Source organism: Poecilia reticulata, chromosome 16 (genome assembly GCF_904066995.2).
Source record: "Poecilia reticulata chromosome 16, P_reticulata-male-v2, whole genome shotgun sequence".
Taxonomy (NCBI): Eukaryota; Metazoa; Chordata; class Actinopteri; order Cyprinodontiformes; family Poeciliidae; genus Poecilia; species Poecilia reticulata.
Genome location: NC_088845.1, coordinates 25,552,365 through 25,568,100, shown reverse-complemented (window position 1 = coordinate 25,568,100; position 15,736 = coordinate 25,552,365). Strand labels below are relative to the sequence as shown.

The following is a 15,736-nucleotide window of genomic DNA, read 5'->3' as shown; positions in this document are numbered from 1 at the left end:
TTAGCTATGTGTGATATAAACTCAAAAATATGATGGTCCATTGCAACATTTGTTACGTTTTTAGCTGAGGTGGTTTGTGTTCACACTGAACTGTGTCAAATCAATTCAAAACAAAAATACTTTATTGATCCCAAAGGGAAATTAAATAAATAAAACAAGCCCTCTGAGCAAACTGTTGCCCCTTCATTCTTGGTGGCGCCGCACCAAGAACCACTGAAGGAAACGACATGAATACCTGTGACACTGACAACAACTTCCTTTTTCACAAAATATGAACAGAAATGGAATACGACAAATTTTAACGGTTGTAGGATTTCTCTTTTGCGTTTGGTAAAAGACCATGAGCCATTGCTCCACCTGCACTAGACACGCTCATCTGTTTTGGTTGCATTTAACCAATATGTGCTACGCAACAGTCTGCCCCCTGTCTTTGGTCTCTGGTCCCTTTGGCATTCACATAAGCACTTGAACCACAACACAGTTCACTTCAAACAAACCAAGCTCTAGGTTTTCAGGCAGAGCAGAGTTCGCTTTTTTGTGAAGCATCAGAGTTGAATTGCGCACTCCCACTTCCCCAAATGAACCGAACCGTCTATTCAAGCGAACTAGAGTTTGATCAAAGCAAACTAGACAGGGCTGGTGTAAATGCATCCTACGAAGAACTAAGGTAAAGACATGATTTGGAAAAATCTAAGGTACCATTCACAGACCAATCAAACATGACTGTGTTGAGCAATATTTTCTTGAGGTTATTTTTATATCTCCAGCTTTTCCAAAAGCCCATTTCAAAGTATAATTTCAAAATGTGCAATAAAAACACTCCAACCATTCTTCTTTCATCTTATCCCTAGAATCTGTTAGTGCAGTCTGATTGACAGCCAGTCCTTTCCAACAGAGGTGTGTCCTTCTTCATTGTGACTGTGTTGCGAACTTAAGTCAACAATTTTATGTAAATTACACCATTATTTTTCTGTAATATAGCTCCTTCCTTTTCATACAACCTTCCTCGCCCAAATACAGATGTGCTATTCTAAAAAGACTCACAGTCGACATTATTTTGAGTCCAACGTGTTTTAGCCTGGAGGCAGTAATTCAGAGTGAAATGGATGCTGTGTCAGACCAGCCATACTCTCTAGAGGGATGCAAATACGAGGAAGATCATGCTAATGCATGTAATAATGGACCACAGTGGATGTAGCTGGACTGGAAAAATATTTCAAAAATATATATATGGCCAACCGCGTCCGTATATAATGAGTTTTCTCCAAATTGTCCGTAGATAACACGGCTGTTTGGGGAAGTTGAATCATGGTGAGTGGGCGATGGGCTACCGGATGGTTTGATATTTTCCCTCTAAATATTTTAGGAGTATCCAAATAAACTGTTTAACATGCTTGTGTTGCAGTATGTTGTCTGCAAGCCAGAGCTGAAAACCTTCATATTAAATTTCACTTGCCGTATTTTCAAGAACCTCATTGACGCAGTCCATTCTTTGGCGTATCCTGCATCACATTACATCTGCTTTTACTGCCTCTATCAATTTATCTCAAACATACCAAGAGGGAAGATTATTTGGAAGCAAATCCAACATGCATCCTGAACCTAAAGTCAACTGTTTACTGGATTAGTTGCAGTTTTGATTTCCACAATACAACAGCCGTGGGCCATTAAATTGGAGTGCAGCGTTCCAATACCTTCTGGTCAGCTTGCTTAGATTATTTGATTACTTTGCAGTGTAATGTAACTTTATCAGAAGAATTCTTGACTGATTCGTTTGTTGCAGGTAAATGGTAAAATGCGCATCAAGTGCTCTGTAAGCTCTGTAAGAGGCAAATACAGTATGTGTCTGGAGTGACAAAAGACTGATGGACGGTTCCAAATGTAATACTTTTTTTTCGTTAAAAACTAAGCAAATTTGTTACATTTAGTTTTTGTTTTTTCTTCATTTTGACTTCCACATACTGTTTCCGTTGTCAGTGTTTCAAGCGCTTTGTGTATGTGCTGAAATCAACCACTGCAACCAACATTGGCTTCTGTTCCTTCACTAAATACCACAGCATAAACAGTACGCCTGAGACACAAAGAAACAGGCGGGGAGGGGGGAGGAAGTGTGGACGCAAGAGGAAAAATCGACAGAGAAATTGAGAGTGATGAATGCTGACTGTAACATTGTGAAACTCGCGTATTATTCATTATGCCATCAGTTTTCAGCAGCACCTTAGTGCTGCCAAGCTACACAGAAGTTGCATACCAGCAATAGCTGCTTGGTTTAGAGTTTTCACAAAGGTACCACTGAGGATTCTGGACTCCATAACTAGGTTTTGCATTGCCATTCATCCTTTAATTTCTGCTGATTTAAAGACGGAAAAGCATGATGAGATTAAGCAGCTACACAATGATAATCAATAAAATCCTAAGATTTTCTCTCTTGCCTTTTATATGTTTCTGTATGCTCCTCTTGAGATCCTCTATTCACTTTTCCAGACAAATTAAATAGCGCTTGCTTTGTGTAATGGAAGAAACAGGATACATGGTTTTCAACATTTTCAACAAATGAAAATCTGAAAAGTGTGACATTGCATATGCATTTATCCCGGTAGCATCACTCCTTCATACAGTCTGTTTAGGGAAGTTTAATCTGGGTTCTCGGTTGTGTCTCTACTAGTTTTGCATGTCCACAGATTGAAATTTCTTCAGATTAAGATTTTTTGATGGACATCAATTAGAACGGATGGACACATTTCCATTCTGACCAGAGATTCTCACAATGTAACACATGAATATGGTTTGTTCTGAATCAGTTCGTTACATTTGCATGCATAGCGTCTTTCCTATATGCCAAGTCAAGTTTCTTTAAAGAGGAGTTACAACTCAGGAGACACTGACTAAAATACTGACCAAAAAGGAGAATTAAGATAAATGAGCAAAACATGAGTTTAAGAGAAATGACATGACTAAAAGTTAGAAATCCAAGCAAATGTAACCACAATGAACTCTGACAAAGACATAAAATAAAATTATCTTATACCATGTCAGAAACCAAAGAGTACCTTCAACAGGTGCTCTTCTAGGTTTTACCTGTATTTCGCTCCATTCATTTCCTCATCAATGCTGACCAGCTTCCCCATCTCTGCTGTCAAAAACACATTTCCACAGCATAATGATGCCATCAACATGCTTCACCATTAGGATGGTGTGGTCAGGGAAATGAGAAGTGTTAGTTTTCCTCTATACATAATGTGTTGCATGTCCAAAAGGTTTAACATTGATCTCATCTGACCAGAACACCTCCAATAGGACTTGTTATTCTTTTCTTTCAACAATGTCATACTTCCTGCTTCTCTACCAATAAGGCTCCACTCTATAGAGCGCTGAACTTAAGAGTTGCACTGCCTACAGATGATTCCACCTGAGCTGAGATTTTCTGTAGCTCCTCCAGTGTTTGTACGGTGCTCTTGGGACTAACGCTATCCTTGTCTGGCCTGTAAATTTTAAGTTTAGGACATTGAGCCATATAATGACCCTGCTTTGAACTGCTCCAAACCTTTATTTGTTTTTTTTTGTTTTTTTCTACAAATACTCCCTAACAAAACTCTGAGGCCTTCACAGGACATTTGTGTATATATAATCGGATTAAACTACAATACTCAAGGTTAATATTGTAAAGGGAGTTGAAAAAACATCAATCAATCTTAAAACTTGTATAATTTTCCTTCCACAGTTATGTTCTGCTCTGTGTGGGTGTATCACAGTCTCAATAAAATCCACAGACGTACGCTGCTCTAAGTTCAATTCCCCCGCAAGAATCCCTTTGCAAGACATTAAATGTGTTTTAAGATTAGAAACTTCGGGCCCTCTAGTGTCAAAAACTGTGAAGTTGAAAAGTCGTCAGCCATGGCTCAGTAAAACCATTAGTGGCTTTTATTTATAAGCTCAGTCTGGCCGGCCATCTTCCAGCTCTGTGGCTGCACTGCGTCCAGATTTCCCAACCAGAGGACAAATACAAGGGGGACGGCATTGTGAATGAAAGACACCAATTAGAAAAGCAAAGGTTTCTCTTGACGTCTCGCAGTCGATAGTTTATCACTGTCAACGATGTGGCAGAGCAAAACACAACGTTTTAGGCCCATTCCTGGAAGCCTGTTCTGTTGTTTTAAGAGGAGCAATGTAGAGCAAAAACTATCATTTTTTGAACATAAACTTAAAAAGGTACTCAAGATTTCTTGAAAAGATTTTGGTAACAACTAACTTAGTAGAGAGTTAGTTGATCTCATTGCCCCCTCTAGCTGCCAGCTGATAGTGCTTTATCTCTTCTTCCTATCTGTAAACCTTACTCATCTTGGCTGTCTGAAGAGCTGCTGTGGCCCCTGAGGATGATGCAAGCACTGTTTTTGGGTGGATTTCCCCTGGAAAGCATCAGCATGCAGCCAAAACAAACTACTGCTGATGGCTCGCCTCTTGCCTCCGGTCTCTGTGGTCTGCTTTCAGACGGCAGCCGGGGGACTCTGAACGCTCAGAGGAGGAGGAGCGCGACAGTCCTCTTGGCCCTCCCTCGGACTATAAGACCAGAGGCGGGCTGAAACACTCAGACCGCACGCACACGTGGAGCAAACAGGCAAAGAGGAAGACGGACAAGGGGGGGAAACCAGCTGGAAGCAAAAGAGCATGAATCTGCCGGCACAGACCAGTTGACTCAAGTTGGACTTTTGGAAGGGAAGCAGGTAGAAACAAGTGATAAAGTAGAAGTAAAGACACACAAAGAAAGACAGAGATTTTTAATCTTGAGATGCTATTTTGAGCTCTCACAGAGTAACTGAAGATTAAGCAGACTTTGGGAATGTGGAGGTTTTTTTTGCTGTTTTTCTTTTAGCAGATCAGAAGAGAATAAGACAGAGCTGGAGTCTGAATGCACCTGTGGGTATAGATCAGTAGACCCGACTTTTTCCACCCTTGACCTTAAGCTCAACCTGCTGATGTTTTGCTTTGAGTAAAAGGAGGTTATAAATCAAGTCTGCTTTGCCGAACGCCACCAGTCAACACGCGTTGGGAGCATCAACACGTTTTTGCAACCCTATCAAACGAGAGAGCAAAGCCTGCTTGGAAGAGCTCCTGAACGGGACTGATCAAATAGCCATCAAAGATGACTTTTGCCATGCTACGCACTCCACCTCCAGCAGGCCGCTTCTTGTACGGAGACATCGGCCTCCTCTCCGATGACGACGACGACAACTGCAGCGAGGGCTCAGGCTCCGAGGACCGCACCAGCAGCTCCTCCAACTCTGCGTCCTTTCGCCTGTCCTCGTCGTCCCAGTCCGCCTTCCACATCAAGGTGAACAGGAAGAGAAAGATGTGCGGGGGCGCCGGGGTGAGCGTCACAAACTTGACGGGCAGGCTCGGACCCCCGGGCTCGTCTCCTCCCGGCGAAGTCCGCCAGAGGACGGCGGCCAACGCACGGGAAAGAGATCGCACCAATTCTGTCAACACAGCGTTCACGGCGCTTCGCACGCTCATCCCCACTGAGCCGGCCGACAGGTAAGGAGCGACATTTTTTTATCGACCGTTCCGCTGCAGGTTTCATATTATTCTTGCAACTCACGTCTCATCTGACTGCAGGAAACTGTCAAAGATTGAGACGCTACGTCTGGCCAGCAGCTACATAAGCCATCTGGGGAACGTTTTGCTCCTGGGCGAAGGGCTTCACGACGGACAGCCGTGCCACGCCCCCTCACCTCCATTCTTCCACGTCAGCTCCTCCCCCACCCGAGGATCCGACCAATCGGCTCAGCCCAAGCACATCTGTACCTTCTGCCTCAGCAACCAGCGGAAAATGGTGAGCAGAAAAACAACAAGTCAGAGAGATATCAGCTGTACGAGGGTCAAATCAAGAGGCGTTAACAGCGACAGGGTGGTCGTAGAGACAGGCTGTTGGGTCGGGTCAGTTTTGTGTTAAATACCTGACCTGAGATCAGCAACTGTGCCCATAAACCTCGCCGGCCCTAAGGGGCTTTAAAAGCGCCACCTCTTTTAGAGTCCACTTTCTGGGGTGAACGACCATGCAATATTGTCCTGCTGGGGGTTGGGTTTTACTGGAGCAGCTGGCTCGAAAGTTCAAGGTGGTTCCTAAAAAAAATCCTCTGCACTCCATATACATGAGTGTTTCTCTGTCACAGGAGCTCAGCGAGAGCTCGGGAGACCTGAGTCATTTTTTTTTTTTCTCAGAACTCCAGTCAATATGAGCAAAAAAAATATGAATTTAAAGTTTATACGTGTTTATACAGAGAGATTTACTACCGGGAGTGCGTAAAATCTGTCCAATCGTGTGTAAATTCTTCAGCCGGGATTTGACAAGGTTTTAATCAAAACTGCTGCAAAATTTAATACAGATATAAAACCTAAAATAAGAAGAACAAAAAACTGCCTTCCTTTCAAAGACAAAACAGAGGTAAACTTTAAAAAGTGTGAGTTTTGGTTTGTCTGATCCAGCACAGGAAATTGTCATAATCAAGACCACTCTGCCATAAGAAACCATCGGTCTGATGAGGAATTACAGGGAATGAGGGATTGCCATCAGCTGAGTGAAATCAAATATTTACGAGCTCGCTTCGGGTTTTGACAAACAGAGCGGAGAATGATAGAGAGTTGACGTCCAGTCAGGCCTTCCTCTATAACCGAGCCGGCTGCCCATTTAGCAGGATTTATTGGTAAGGAGCTGACATCTGGCAGACTCCCCAGTTACCCCAGCAGTGTGTGAAAGCTAATACCCTCCTCAGTGTCTAAACCCAGAGACCCTTTAGCTGAGGGATAACCAGAGTCTCAGCGGCACAAGTCTCTCCCCTCTCCCCCCCTTCCTCCTCACCCTCTGAACTTGTGCGCCTGAAAGCCTAGACGTCCTGAGTGTCTACACCCAGACGCTCTCAGCTGGGAGATAACTGGCCTGAAACCAGTTTCGGTTTCACCACCAATCGTTTTCCGTCTGTCCTGTCGTTTTATTCTCATCCACATCTCCTTTCGTTTGAACCTTCCCTCCTTAACTACTTCTTTGCATATCGATCAGGCCTGCGCAGGTCGGGGCTGTCAGTCAGAAATGTGTAATACTATCTGCGGCCGCCAACACGCAGCTGCAGATGCAGATGCATGACCGACCTGTAAATGCATGCTGCGCGGAAAACAGTTTTGAAACTTTCTGATGTCAGAGCACTCAAACGTGGACACTTTGATAAAGTCCTTCATTACCGGCTGTCAGTCACATTACACTGGTTCCCATTACAGCCGGATTAAAAGCCCCACTGCTCTTTTTTGAGCTAAACGCATTCAAATGATGATTTGAGCACACATGAAAGTCATCGTCTATTTTTTTTTTTTATTTCTTGGTTATTTTATCAAAGTTTTGAAGAAAAACAAATAAGGGCTGATATGAGATTAGTTAGAGACAAAGTTTTGAAAGTTATATGGTCCGGTGATATTTTGGAAATGATATAGCAGTAAGGCCTTAAGGCCATTTGGGTGTTTCAAAGTTTCTGGAAGCAGTGTTAGATTAAAAAAGGCAGAGACCTCTGGGCAAGCTGTGCTGAAAGACCCCTCAGCTCATCCCGTCACAGCGGGAAAGGCTTTGGGAATGTTGTCCACAACACAGAATTTATACTCTATTATTTTAAAACTACTTTTCTCAATTGGCTAAAACAGCAGCTTACTAGATACTGTGGTGTGACTCACTGGTTTATATGAAAACATGTTTCTTCACCTCCATCTGTTCAGATCTGCAGTTCAGATTCTTCCACAACTCGATGACAAGTTAAGCACTACTTCATTTAAAGGAGGCTGGTTCAGGGTGAGGCAGGCTATTATAATTGCTCCTGACCTATTATAGTATTCAAATAAGATTTCTAAAAAAAAAAAAAAAAAGTATGTCAGTGTGCTTTTTATTGGTTAGATGACAGAGATTATATTGCAGTATGTTTTTTAAATATGTGAGGAAAACCTCAAAACGGTGAAAAGCTAAAAGCTGATCAGCTAGACGTTAGCGGACTTTAACCATTTAAGTTCAGATATTCATATTAAGCATTAGGAAATATTGACTCTTCTTTCCCCATACATTAATTTGACGCTGTTTACTCAGCCAAACATCCTCTGTGTTAGTAGAGAGGTTATGTAGACTGGAGCTGTCTGAAACAGTCTGCCTGATCAGCTAATAGACCCCATTAGCTAATTCCTAAGCAACTAGTTGCTCTGGAAAAGCACAGGAACATAATGACTGTATGTCCCATTGTAAACACAGCAGCTTGTTGCAAATCCAAAAGCTTACTCCATACTCAGTGAACATAGAGACGTCCAAAAAGTTACTGTCAAGTTACAGTCGATGAGACGGACGAGTGCAGCTAACAGACTCTCTGTTCTCATGCCAGATTTTAGCATTTGGAAAATACGTCAAAAAGTTTATATCCATATGTGCAAATATTTCCCCACAAAAACTTCCTCTCAGTCAAAATACATCCATGTCTGTACTCTAAGCTTCTGTTGTCTGAGGCTGCTTGCTGTATCAACTCGACTCATCAGTTTATCAGTCTGCAAACTGCAGTAAGGTAGCATTTTAATGCCACTGCACAAATAACAGCTTCAAAACACAAAGTTTACTCCTGAACTTTGAGATGACTGATGATTTGTAGTTGATGAGGTGAATAGATTCAGTTCCAGCAAGGAAAAGTAGCAAAGTGACACGGCTGAAAAAAACGGCGACAAACTTTGTAAATAATTTTCATTTTATTGTTGCATCGCATGGATATGAATGTTTTCAGTTTGAGTTGTTTGAAGTGTCTAAAATCAGCTTAAGATGAAGGTCCACTCTCCCTCTTGGAGGATTTATTCCCTTATTTTCTACAAACTTTTTGTTATGTTGTTCATCCACTAGAGGTATGGGAGCCATTCCTCGTTATAATTTTAGTGTATTTACTTACAACATTTTTTTTTATCTACCTTTGTAATTGCAGAATAAGCCAATCATCTGTCAGACTCAACTGAAGAGGCTCATCCTCCAATACAAAATGCACAAATTAGTCTTAAATTCTTATATTATCACTTTTTATAATATCTATGGACTGAATGTGTTTTGGGCTTCCTGCATAAAATAATACACTCCTTAAAATGGATATTAACTAAGTGCATTATTACACAGATTAATACCAGATTAGTAATTGTTTAGAGGAGCAAGTGGTTGTGTTTGTCTCGTATCTGTCTGTGTTTATGCTTAAATAACCATTGGCTCACTTTAGCGTTGCAATAAGCTTAGTGTAACAAAAGGAGGGTGTCTGTGGGATGGAGTCATAATAAAGTACATTACTCATGTTTACTGCAGAGAGAATGTGTCATTATTGACTGTAAGCTGGAATAATGCAGAAAAAGTTTCAGTTTCAAACGCTTAAATGCTGAATCACTTCTGTTTTTAAAATCATTACAAGTCATCTGCATTCATACACACAGAACGAGACTTCGTAATAAGCCTTATGATGGATTGCAAATGTTTAACCGTGTTTCTCTTCGGCTTGCATAAGATCTCATATCTGTGTATATTATTAACACTCTCGAGATCAAATTTATTTTATTACTTTAACAATAATAAAAAAAACGAGTAGTCCATCTAGTCCTGGAATGTAAACGATTAACTGTGATTAGCACTAATTTGGAGCGTTTCTTTGCCAAATTTCTGGAGTGTGTAGGAGTGTGTAGGAGTGGGCTGAAGGGCAGAGTTAGCGCTGGTGATTACAGAGAACGAGCCAGAAGAGGTAAAAGGGGAGTTTCTGTTCACAGCTCTTTCTTCGTATGTTTTCATAGTTATTGAGGTTCATCACCGCTGTCAGCTCTGCTTAAACCAGCCGCTTCAGTTACTCCCATTTCCAACGCAGCAGAGGGTGAAAGTGAGAAAAGTATACAGTCATTTCCTCTTATTATGGGTGACTACGGTGTAAGTGTTTCAAAACAAGCAGCCTTGTTACTAATGACGGCTGCGCACACAGCGTCACATGTGACATATTCAGGCAGGTAGTGAGGTGAATACTAATGTGATTTATTCCTCTGCTGCACTTGATCCAAGGGTCAAAGAAAGCTGTGAAGTAAAGCAAAGATAAATACAATGATTATTATTTTTTTTATATCGGTATCATAGGGAGAAAGGAAATTGAGTTTTATTTCACACTTTGATGGATGCAGGTCAGTGTGATGTGTAGTCTGTCAACTGGAAAAGTTGCAAATTTGATTTCAGCTTTCGTTTTGCTACTTAAACCTTAAAGCTGTTCACCAGTCTTTGTGAAGCCTTTTGACTGCAGATTGGTGAATGCGAGTTGGATTCTAGAAACAGTTTGGCAACTCATTAAGACTGGGAACCCATTTGATCTTTTTGTTTTTGTTTGTTTTTCTACTTTAGAAATTGCTCCAATTTATGTGCGGTTTTGCTCAATACAACTGCCTGAATACAAATTGTCAGACAAATCCACTTCATTACAATAAAATCTAGTCAGATGTGGGTAGAAAAATTGTAAGTAAGAGTAGCACTATTTCCCCATGTATTTACTCAAGTAAAATGGTATTTGATTAAAAGGTGCTGAGTAACTGATAAAAACATAAAAACTGATAAAAACATCTGATTTAATACTATAAAATGATGACTTCACAGACAAAAAAACTTTATGTGCAAATTCTGGTATTTTAAAGACTAAAAAGTATATAATTTATTTTTTTGATATAAAACTTTTAAACTAATACTTATAATGGTAGAATAAGGTGAACTTCCATTAACATAATTAGAAGAACAAAGCTTGTGTGATTAAAGACGAAGCCTCACTTTGACATAAACTCTTATTCAGTGACCTTACTCTCAGTGGGTAAAGTATCCAGAAGTTTTACGCCAGTAAGAATAATGATTCTTAATAATAAAATTACTGAAGTAAAAGTAAAACCATGAGTAGTCCAAAAAGTTACCGTACTCAAGTAAATGTAGCTAATTACTACCCATATTTGGACCTAATTATATGCAATTCAAGCATGATGCAATTATGAAGTTCAATTGATTACAATGCCAGTTGGTAAAAATACCATTGTTGTTTCAAAGTGTAAAATATTGGAATATTGGAACTATTTTAAGCTGTTTAATCATACTGTCAGAACAGGACGACAATAAAACGATGATGAGAGAGTTTCTGTATTAATGCCTCTGATAGTTGTTTTCACTAAAATGGGGAGGCGGTGAATGAGCAGAACTGGGCCTGCCTCTTGAGTCACGTCTGATGCACGTATCTGGTGAAGGATGTCTCACTCCACCTTCACTCTCAGGTGTCTGGAGTCAACATATAACACACAGCTAACTAAGGATTTACAGTCAATAACCAGAGCAGTCATCAGAGGTCCTAGCAAAGATTTTTTTAATATGTTGGACAAATGGAAAGAAAATCCCATAACACAACATAAGCGCGTTTTTACATCATCAGTCATTTTGAACCCCTAAAGCATTATTCTTATTTATACTTTACTTTTTTTAAGTTGATCAATGTTTTCAATTGCTCTTTTTTCAAAATGGGTAAGACACAAAAGCATAGCACCAAAGTGTTTTGTCTGTCATTAGCCAGAAAACGATTACAATAAAATGAGCTGTTAACCCATCAGAGTAGTTATTACAGGTTTAAAGGAGCAGGGACAAACAAAGCAGGGAGGTTTATCTCGAAATGATGAGCACGGTAAAGGACGTCAGAACATTTTTTTATTTTTATTTTTTTCAAAACTCACAAGTAATAAAGCTGTAGCAAATTTTTCAGTGTGCGATTATAGTTCTGCAGTAAAAGATCTTTATAGATCTTCACAGTGTCAGGTTTAGCAGACCCTTTGGACTCCGTGGATGGTGCGTGGGGCCCCCATGAATTCGGTTTGCTCCCTTCAGATCTCATCAGATTGATGTGTGGGGAGCGTGGAGGCTGCATAAGCATGTAGAAATCCTGGTCGGCACAGCCGTGCTCTACCGGAGCAGATTCTGGAGGCCTGTTTGCTCCTGGTCGAGGTGAGCCCAAGGTGATGGCTTGTAGTTAAGATGGTCTTTCCGTACATAACAACTTTAACCATGCTAATTTGTCTACTTCTGTTTTAAGGGCACAGAACTCTGTATATTTTTACAGCTTTTTCCACAAGTGTGGCCTATTTCTATTGGCTCAAACTAGGAAGAGGGTCAGCTCAAATTAATGGCAAAAGAAAATAAAAGTGGTAATTTGTCTGCCAATGACTGCAATTGAGAACTTCTTTCCTTTTAATCCCTGTATTACAAGTCGAGACAATTTGCCCAATATCGGGGGTTTTACAGCTCTTTTTTATGGCATAAAAGAGCTGTCAGATGTTTGGAAACAACATAAAAACGCTGGAAAAAATCCAATTATCTTGGTACTTATGGTGTGGTTGCTGTAAATAGACCATTGTTCCCTTTGAAATGGGCAATTTTATTGGCATTTTAGGGCGCAGCCCATATTTATTTATGATTTGAGTGAATGTCTTAAAATTAAAAACTGAGGTTCAAAGTCAGTGGCACAGCAGACAAAACATGATGCGTGCGCTCCACTCCCGCTCGGAGTGGCTGATCCGAAGCGTTTTTGGACGCACAGTTATCTGTGGGTGTATGAAAAGAAAAGGCCAAATCTTTGCGGTGAATTCAGAAAGCAGCTGATTTCCATTTTGTCTGTTTTGCTACTCTTCAGGATGAAAGCAAAGACTTGCTGCGGAGACTCGTGCATCAAAGCGGGTCGTGTCATTTGGTGAATGACTCAGTTGAATCGGGTGACTTTTGCATATTTTTTTTGCCCACACAGTCACCTCACAAACACACAGACACGTCCTCCTTCGGCTGGCTCTCTGTGTCTGGAAGTCATTGGCAGAACGGAGCAGAGCAACAAATGAGCTAATTGTTCTGTAAATGATTTATCCTCTGCTGAGGCAGTGCAGCCAGTGTTTAATTCAGCGGCTGCTATTAGAAACACATTGAGGCTGAGCTTTGATGGTGATGGTAAAGGAGCCTGGAAACCGCGCTCTGTGGAACGCCCTCTCTGCTTACACTCACACCTCCACAAATGACACACACACACCCATACAGACATTTATATACACACACACACACACACACACACACACACACACACACACACACACACACACACACACGTGGGTGCACAACCTTTCTTGAGAGTTTTTTAATAAAAGTGTTTTACTTCTATTTCCCTTTCCATGTCAGCCAGATGGCAGCTCTTTGCGTATATCTAGACTGCATAAACAAACCATGTATGATAGCTGAGGAGCTCTGGATCGCCGCTGCGCTTTCAACGCTTTCTAAAACTAATGGCGGGCAGGAAGTTTTGGAAACGGAGATGGAGACGAGGAGGAAGGTGGCCAACGAGTCAGCCGGGATAATCAACTCTGCTATTTATCCTCCAGTTTGGACGTTTGCTTTTAAACCGCGCTTTGCGTCTTTATGGAGGCCTAATCAAGCGTGCGCCTAAAGAGGGCTTAAATGCGTGGCTGGGACGTGTTCAGAAAGCACGCCGATGGCTGCGGTTCTTACAGCTATTTGGAATATTAGACCGCTTTAGCTGGAAAAAAGCATTGCGTCACTCTCGTGCATGAAGCTGACGTTTCAGTGTCATAGATGAAAAGCAATGGAGCCGGAGTTGACTGGGAGTTAATGATTTGTGCCTCATAAGCGGCAGCATTGCCTTCGTGCGTTTCGTTTGAACCTATGCTAATGAGGTGCATCAGGCTAGGGTCGTATTCTGCGGCTGTTTTTTTATTTTTTTTTTATATGTATTCTCCCCCACGTTCAGCAGTCAAACGCAGAGCCGTCTGTCCGCTCGCGGCACACATGGAAGCAGTTAAACCCCCTAATTCAACACCAACAGAAGAAGTCGGGTCCGATAACAAAATCTATTAGCAAAACTATCATTCTGTTGTCATTTGGCCTCCAGGGACGGAGGGCAAATTAAAACACAAACACGGAGCTCCGAGCCTGGCAGGGAGAAATACAACATGGCGAACAGGAAAGCAGAAGTCTGTGCTTTTAATTAGGCCGCTTCTTAAAACAATATCTGCTGAAGCTAATGACAAATTTGCTGTTGGAGGGCGGACATGTTAGCGCCGATGATGAAGTAACGCTATCGGCATAATGGGGCAGAACAAAGTGGGAATGAAATCAAGCTTGTTCTACTCATTAAAGCATTAAAATATGGTGGTAATAAAATACACGTGCAAACTGGGCAATCTAAACTCAATCAGTTGTTTGTCAGGATATGCATCAAGAAGATATAGTAAGGTAACATGAATGTGTTCTAATCCAAGAAAAACAGAGACTGGCATTGGATTCTCATGACCACCTGTAACCGGTCTAAAGTTACAGGATCAGCTACAGTCATCCTTACTGCTGCTAAACAATACAACATATTAAATATTACTCCCTTAGTAATGTTATTTTGAAGCTTTATTTACTTTTTGATGATTAAGTATTGTTCTGAAGCGCTCACAGCATGCACATAAAATTATGAGTATATGAACTGTTCAATATGGAGAATATTGTTCCTTTTTTGCGCTTTTGCCTTTCCTAGAGCATCACAAATATAACAAAGTGACATTAGCTGGTTAATCAGTTGTATTTCTCCAGGTAGAGAAAAGCTTGGTAACTATGGCTTTAAAACTTGAGTTGTCATGATGTCACATTGTGTGGTGTTGGAGTGGAGGCCCGAGACCTGGAGGCCGTCGGTCCTTAATGCAGCCATGTTTTGCTGCATAATAAAGGCCTAAAAGGCCACCAGTGCCACAAAGTAGAAAAAAAACCACTGTGCTGTCAACTCCAGCAGCCAAGGCGGTCCTACAAGTTGCTTGACGTAGCCAAATCAAATCATCAACTAATTTTTCATGTGCTCTAACCGTAACAGAGGAATAGCATCACGGGAGGCCAAAAATGAGTGAAAAATAGGGCTGCATGATATCAGAAAGTGATGCAATGGTGATATTATTGTTGAAAACTGCAGTGACATCACTTGTGATGGATCCACATTTTTCCTCTTTTCCAGCTGCGCTTCCAACACTCTGTGACCTTAAGCATCTTGGGCGCTGCGTTCTGGCCCAGTTGTGGGCATCCACTGCAAAGACATTTAACCCGACAGTCTGTTAGCAAAGTGGAAGCTCATGTTGGCATTTTAGCAAACAGTCGTGCAATCCAAAAGTAAATCTGTTTATGGCTACAAATAAACTTTCTTCTGATTGTTGTTTTGTTAAAATGTCTTTATTTAAACTCTCCTGTGTTTAAATAAAGACACAGAAAAAGGGAAAAATGTCCCTTTTCCAAGCTGCTGGTTTTTGTGTCAGTTTTATAGCTTTGTTTTTGTTTAAGTTTGGTGTTTATTTTACTTCATGGACAACTTAGAAGTCAATAACAAGTCAGCTGTTTGGCAGTGAGCAGCAACATGTGGGGTAGGGGCGGCCCTGCATTACTACATCCTCTGCACGGCCAGAGAAAACTCCACTTCTTCTTTGGTATTTCACTGACAGGACTTTAAACGCTACAAAGGAACGTTTCAGCGGTTTTGAAACTGTAACTTTTTAAAACCTCGATACCGATAATCGGTACACGTCTAGGTCCAAGCCACATAATGGCAAATTGGGACATTTTGGTCTGCTAGTTAGCTCACTTTAAAGGCCTGATGTGTGATTTTTTTTAATTGATTGT

The 15,736-nt window shown here is 41.1% G+C and overlaps 1 protein-coding gene across 2 annotated transcripts in view; it reads left to right on the top strand.

Annotated features, from left to right (window-relative positions):
* LOC103478308 (basic helix-loop-helix transcription factor scleraxis) overlaps positions 1–15,736 on the top strand; it is a 37,322-nt gene that overhangs the window by 16,610 nt on the left and 4,976 nt on the right. For both annotated transcript variants that reach the window (XM_008432055.3, XM_081597560.1), the window contains exons 3-4: positions 4,354–5,532; positions 5,614–5,830. In XM_008432055.3, coding sequence (XP_008430277.1) covers positions 5,141–5,532; positions 5,614–5,830 — 609 coding nt within the window. In that variant the 5' untranslated portion in view covers positions 4,354–5,140. The remainder of the gene's footprint in view (positions 1–4,353; positions 5,533–5,613; positions 5,831–15,736) is intronic.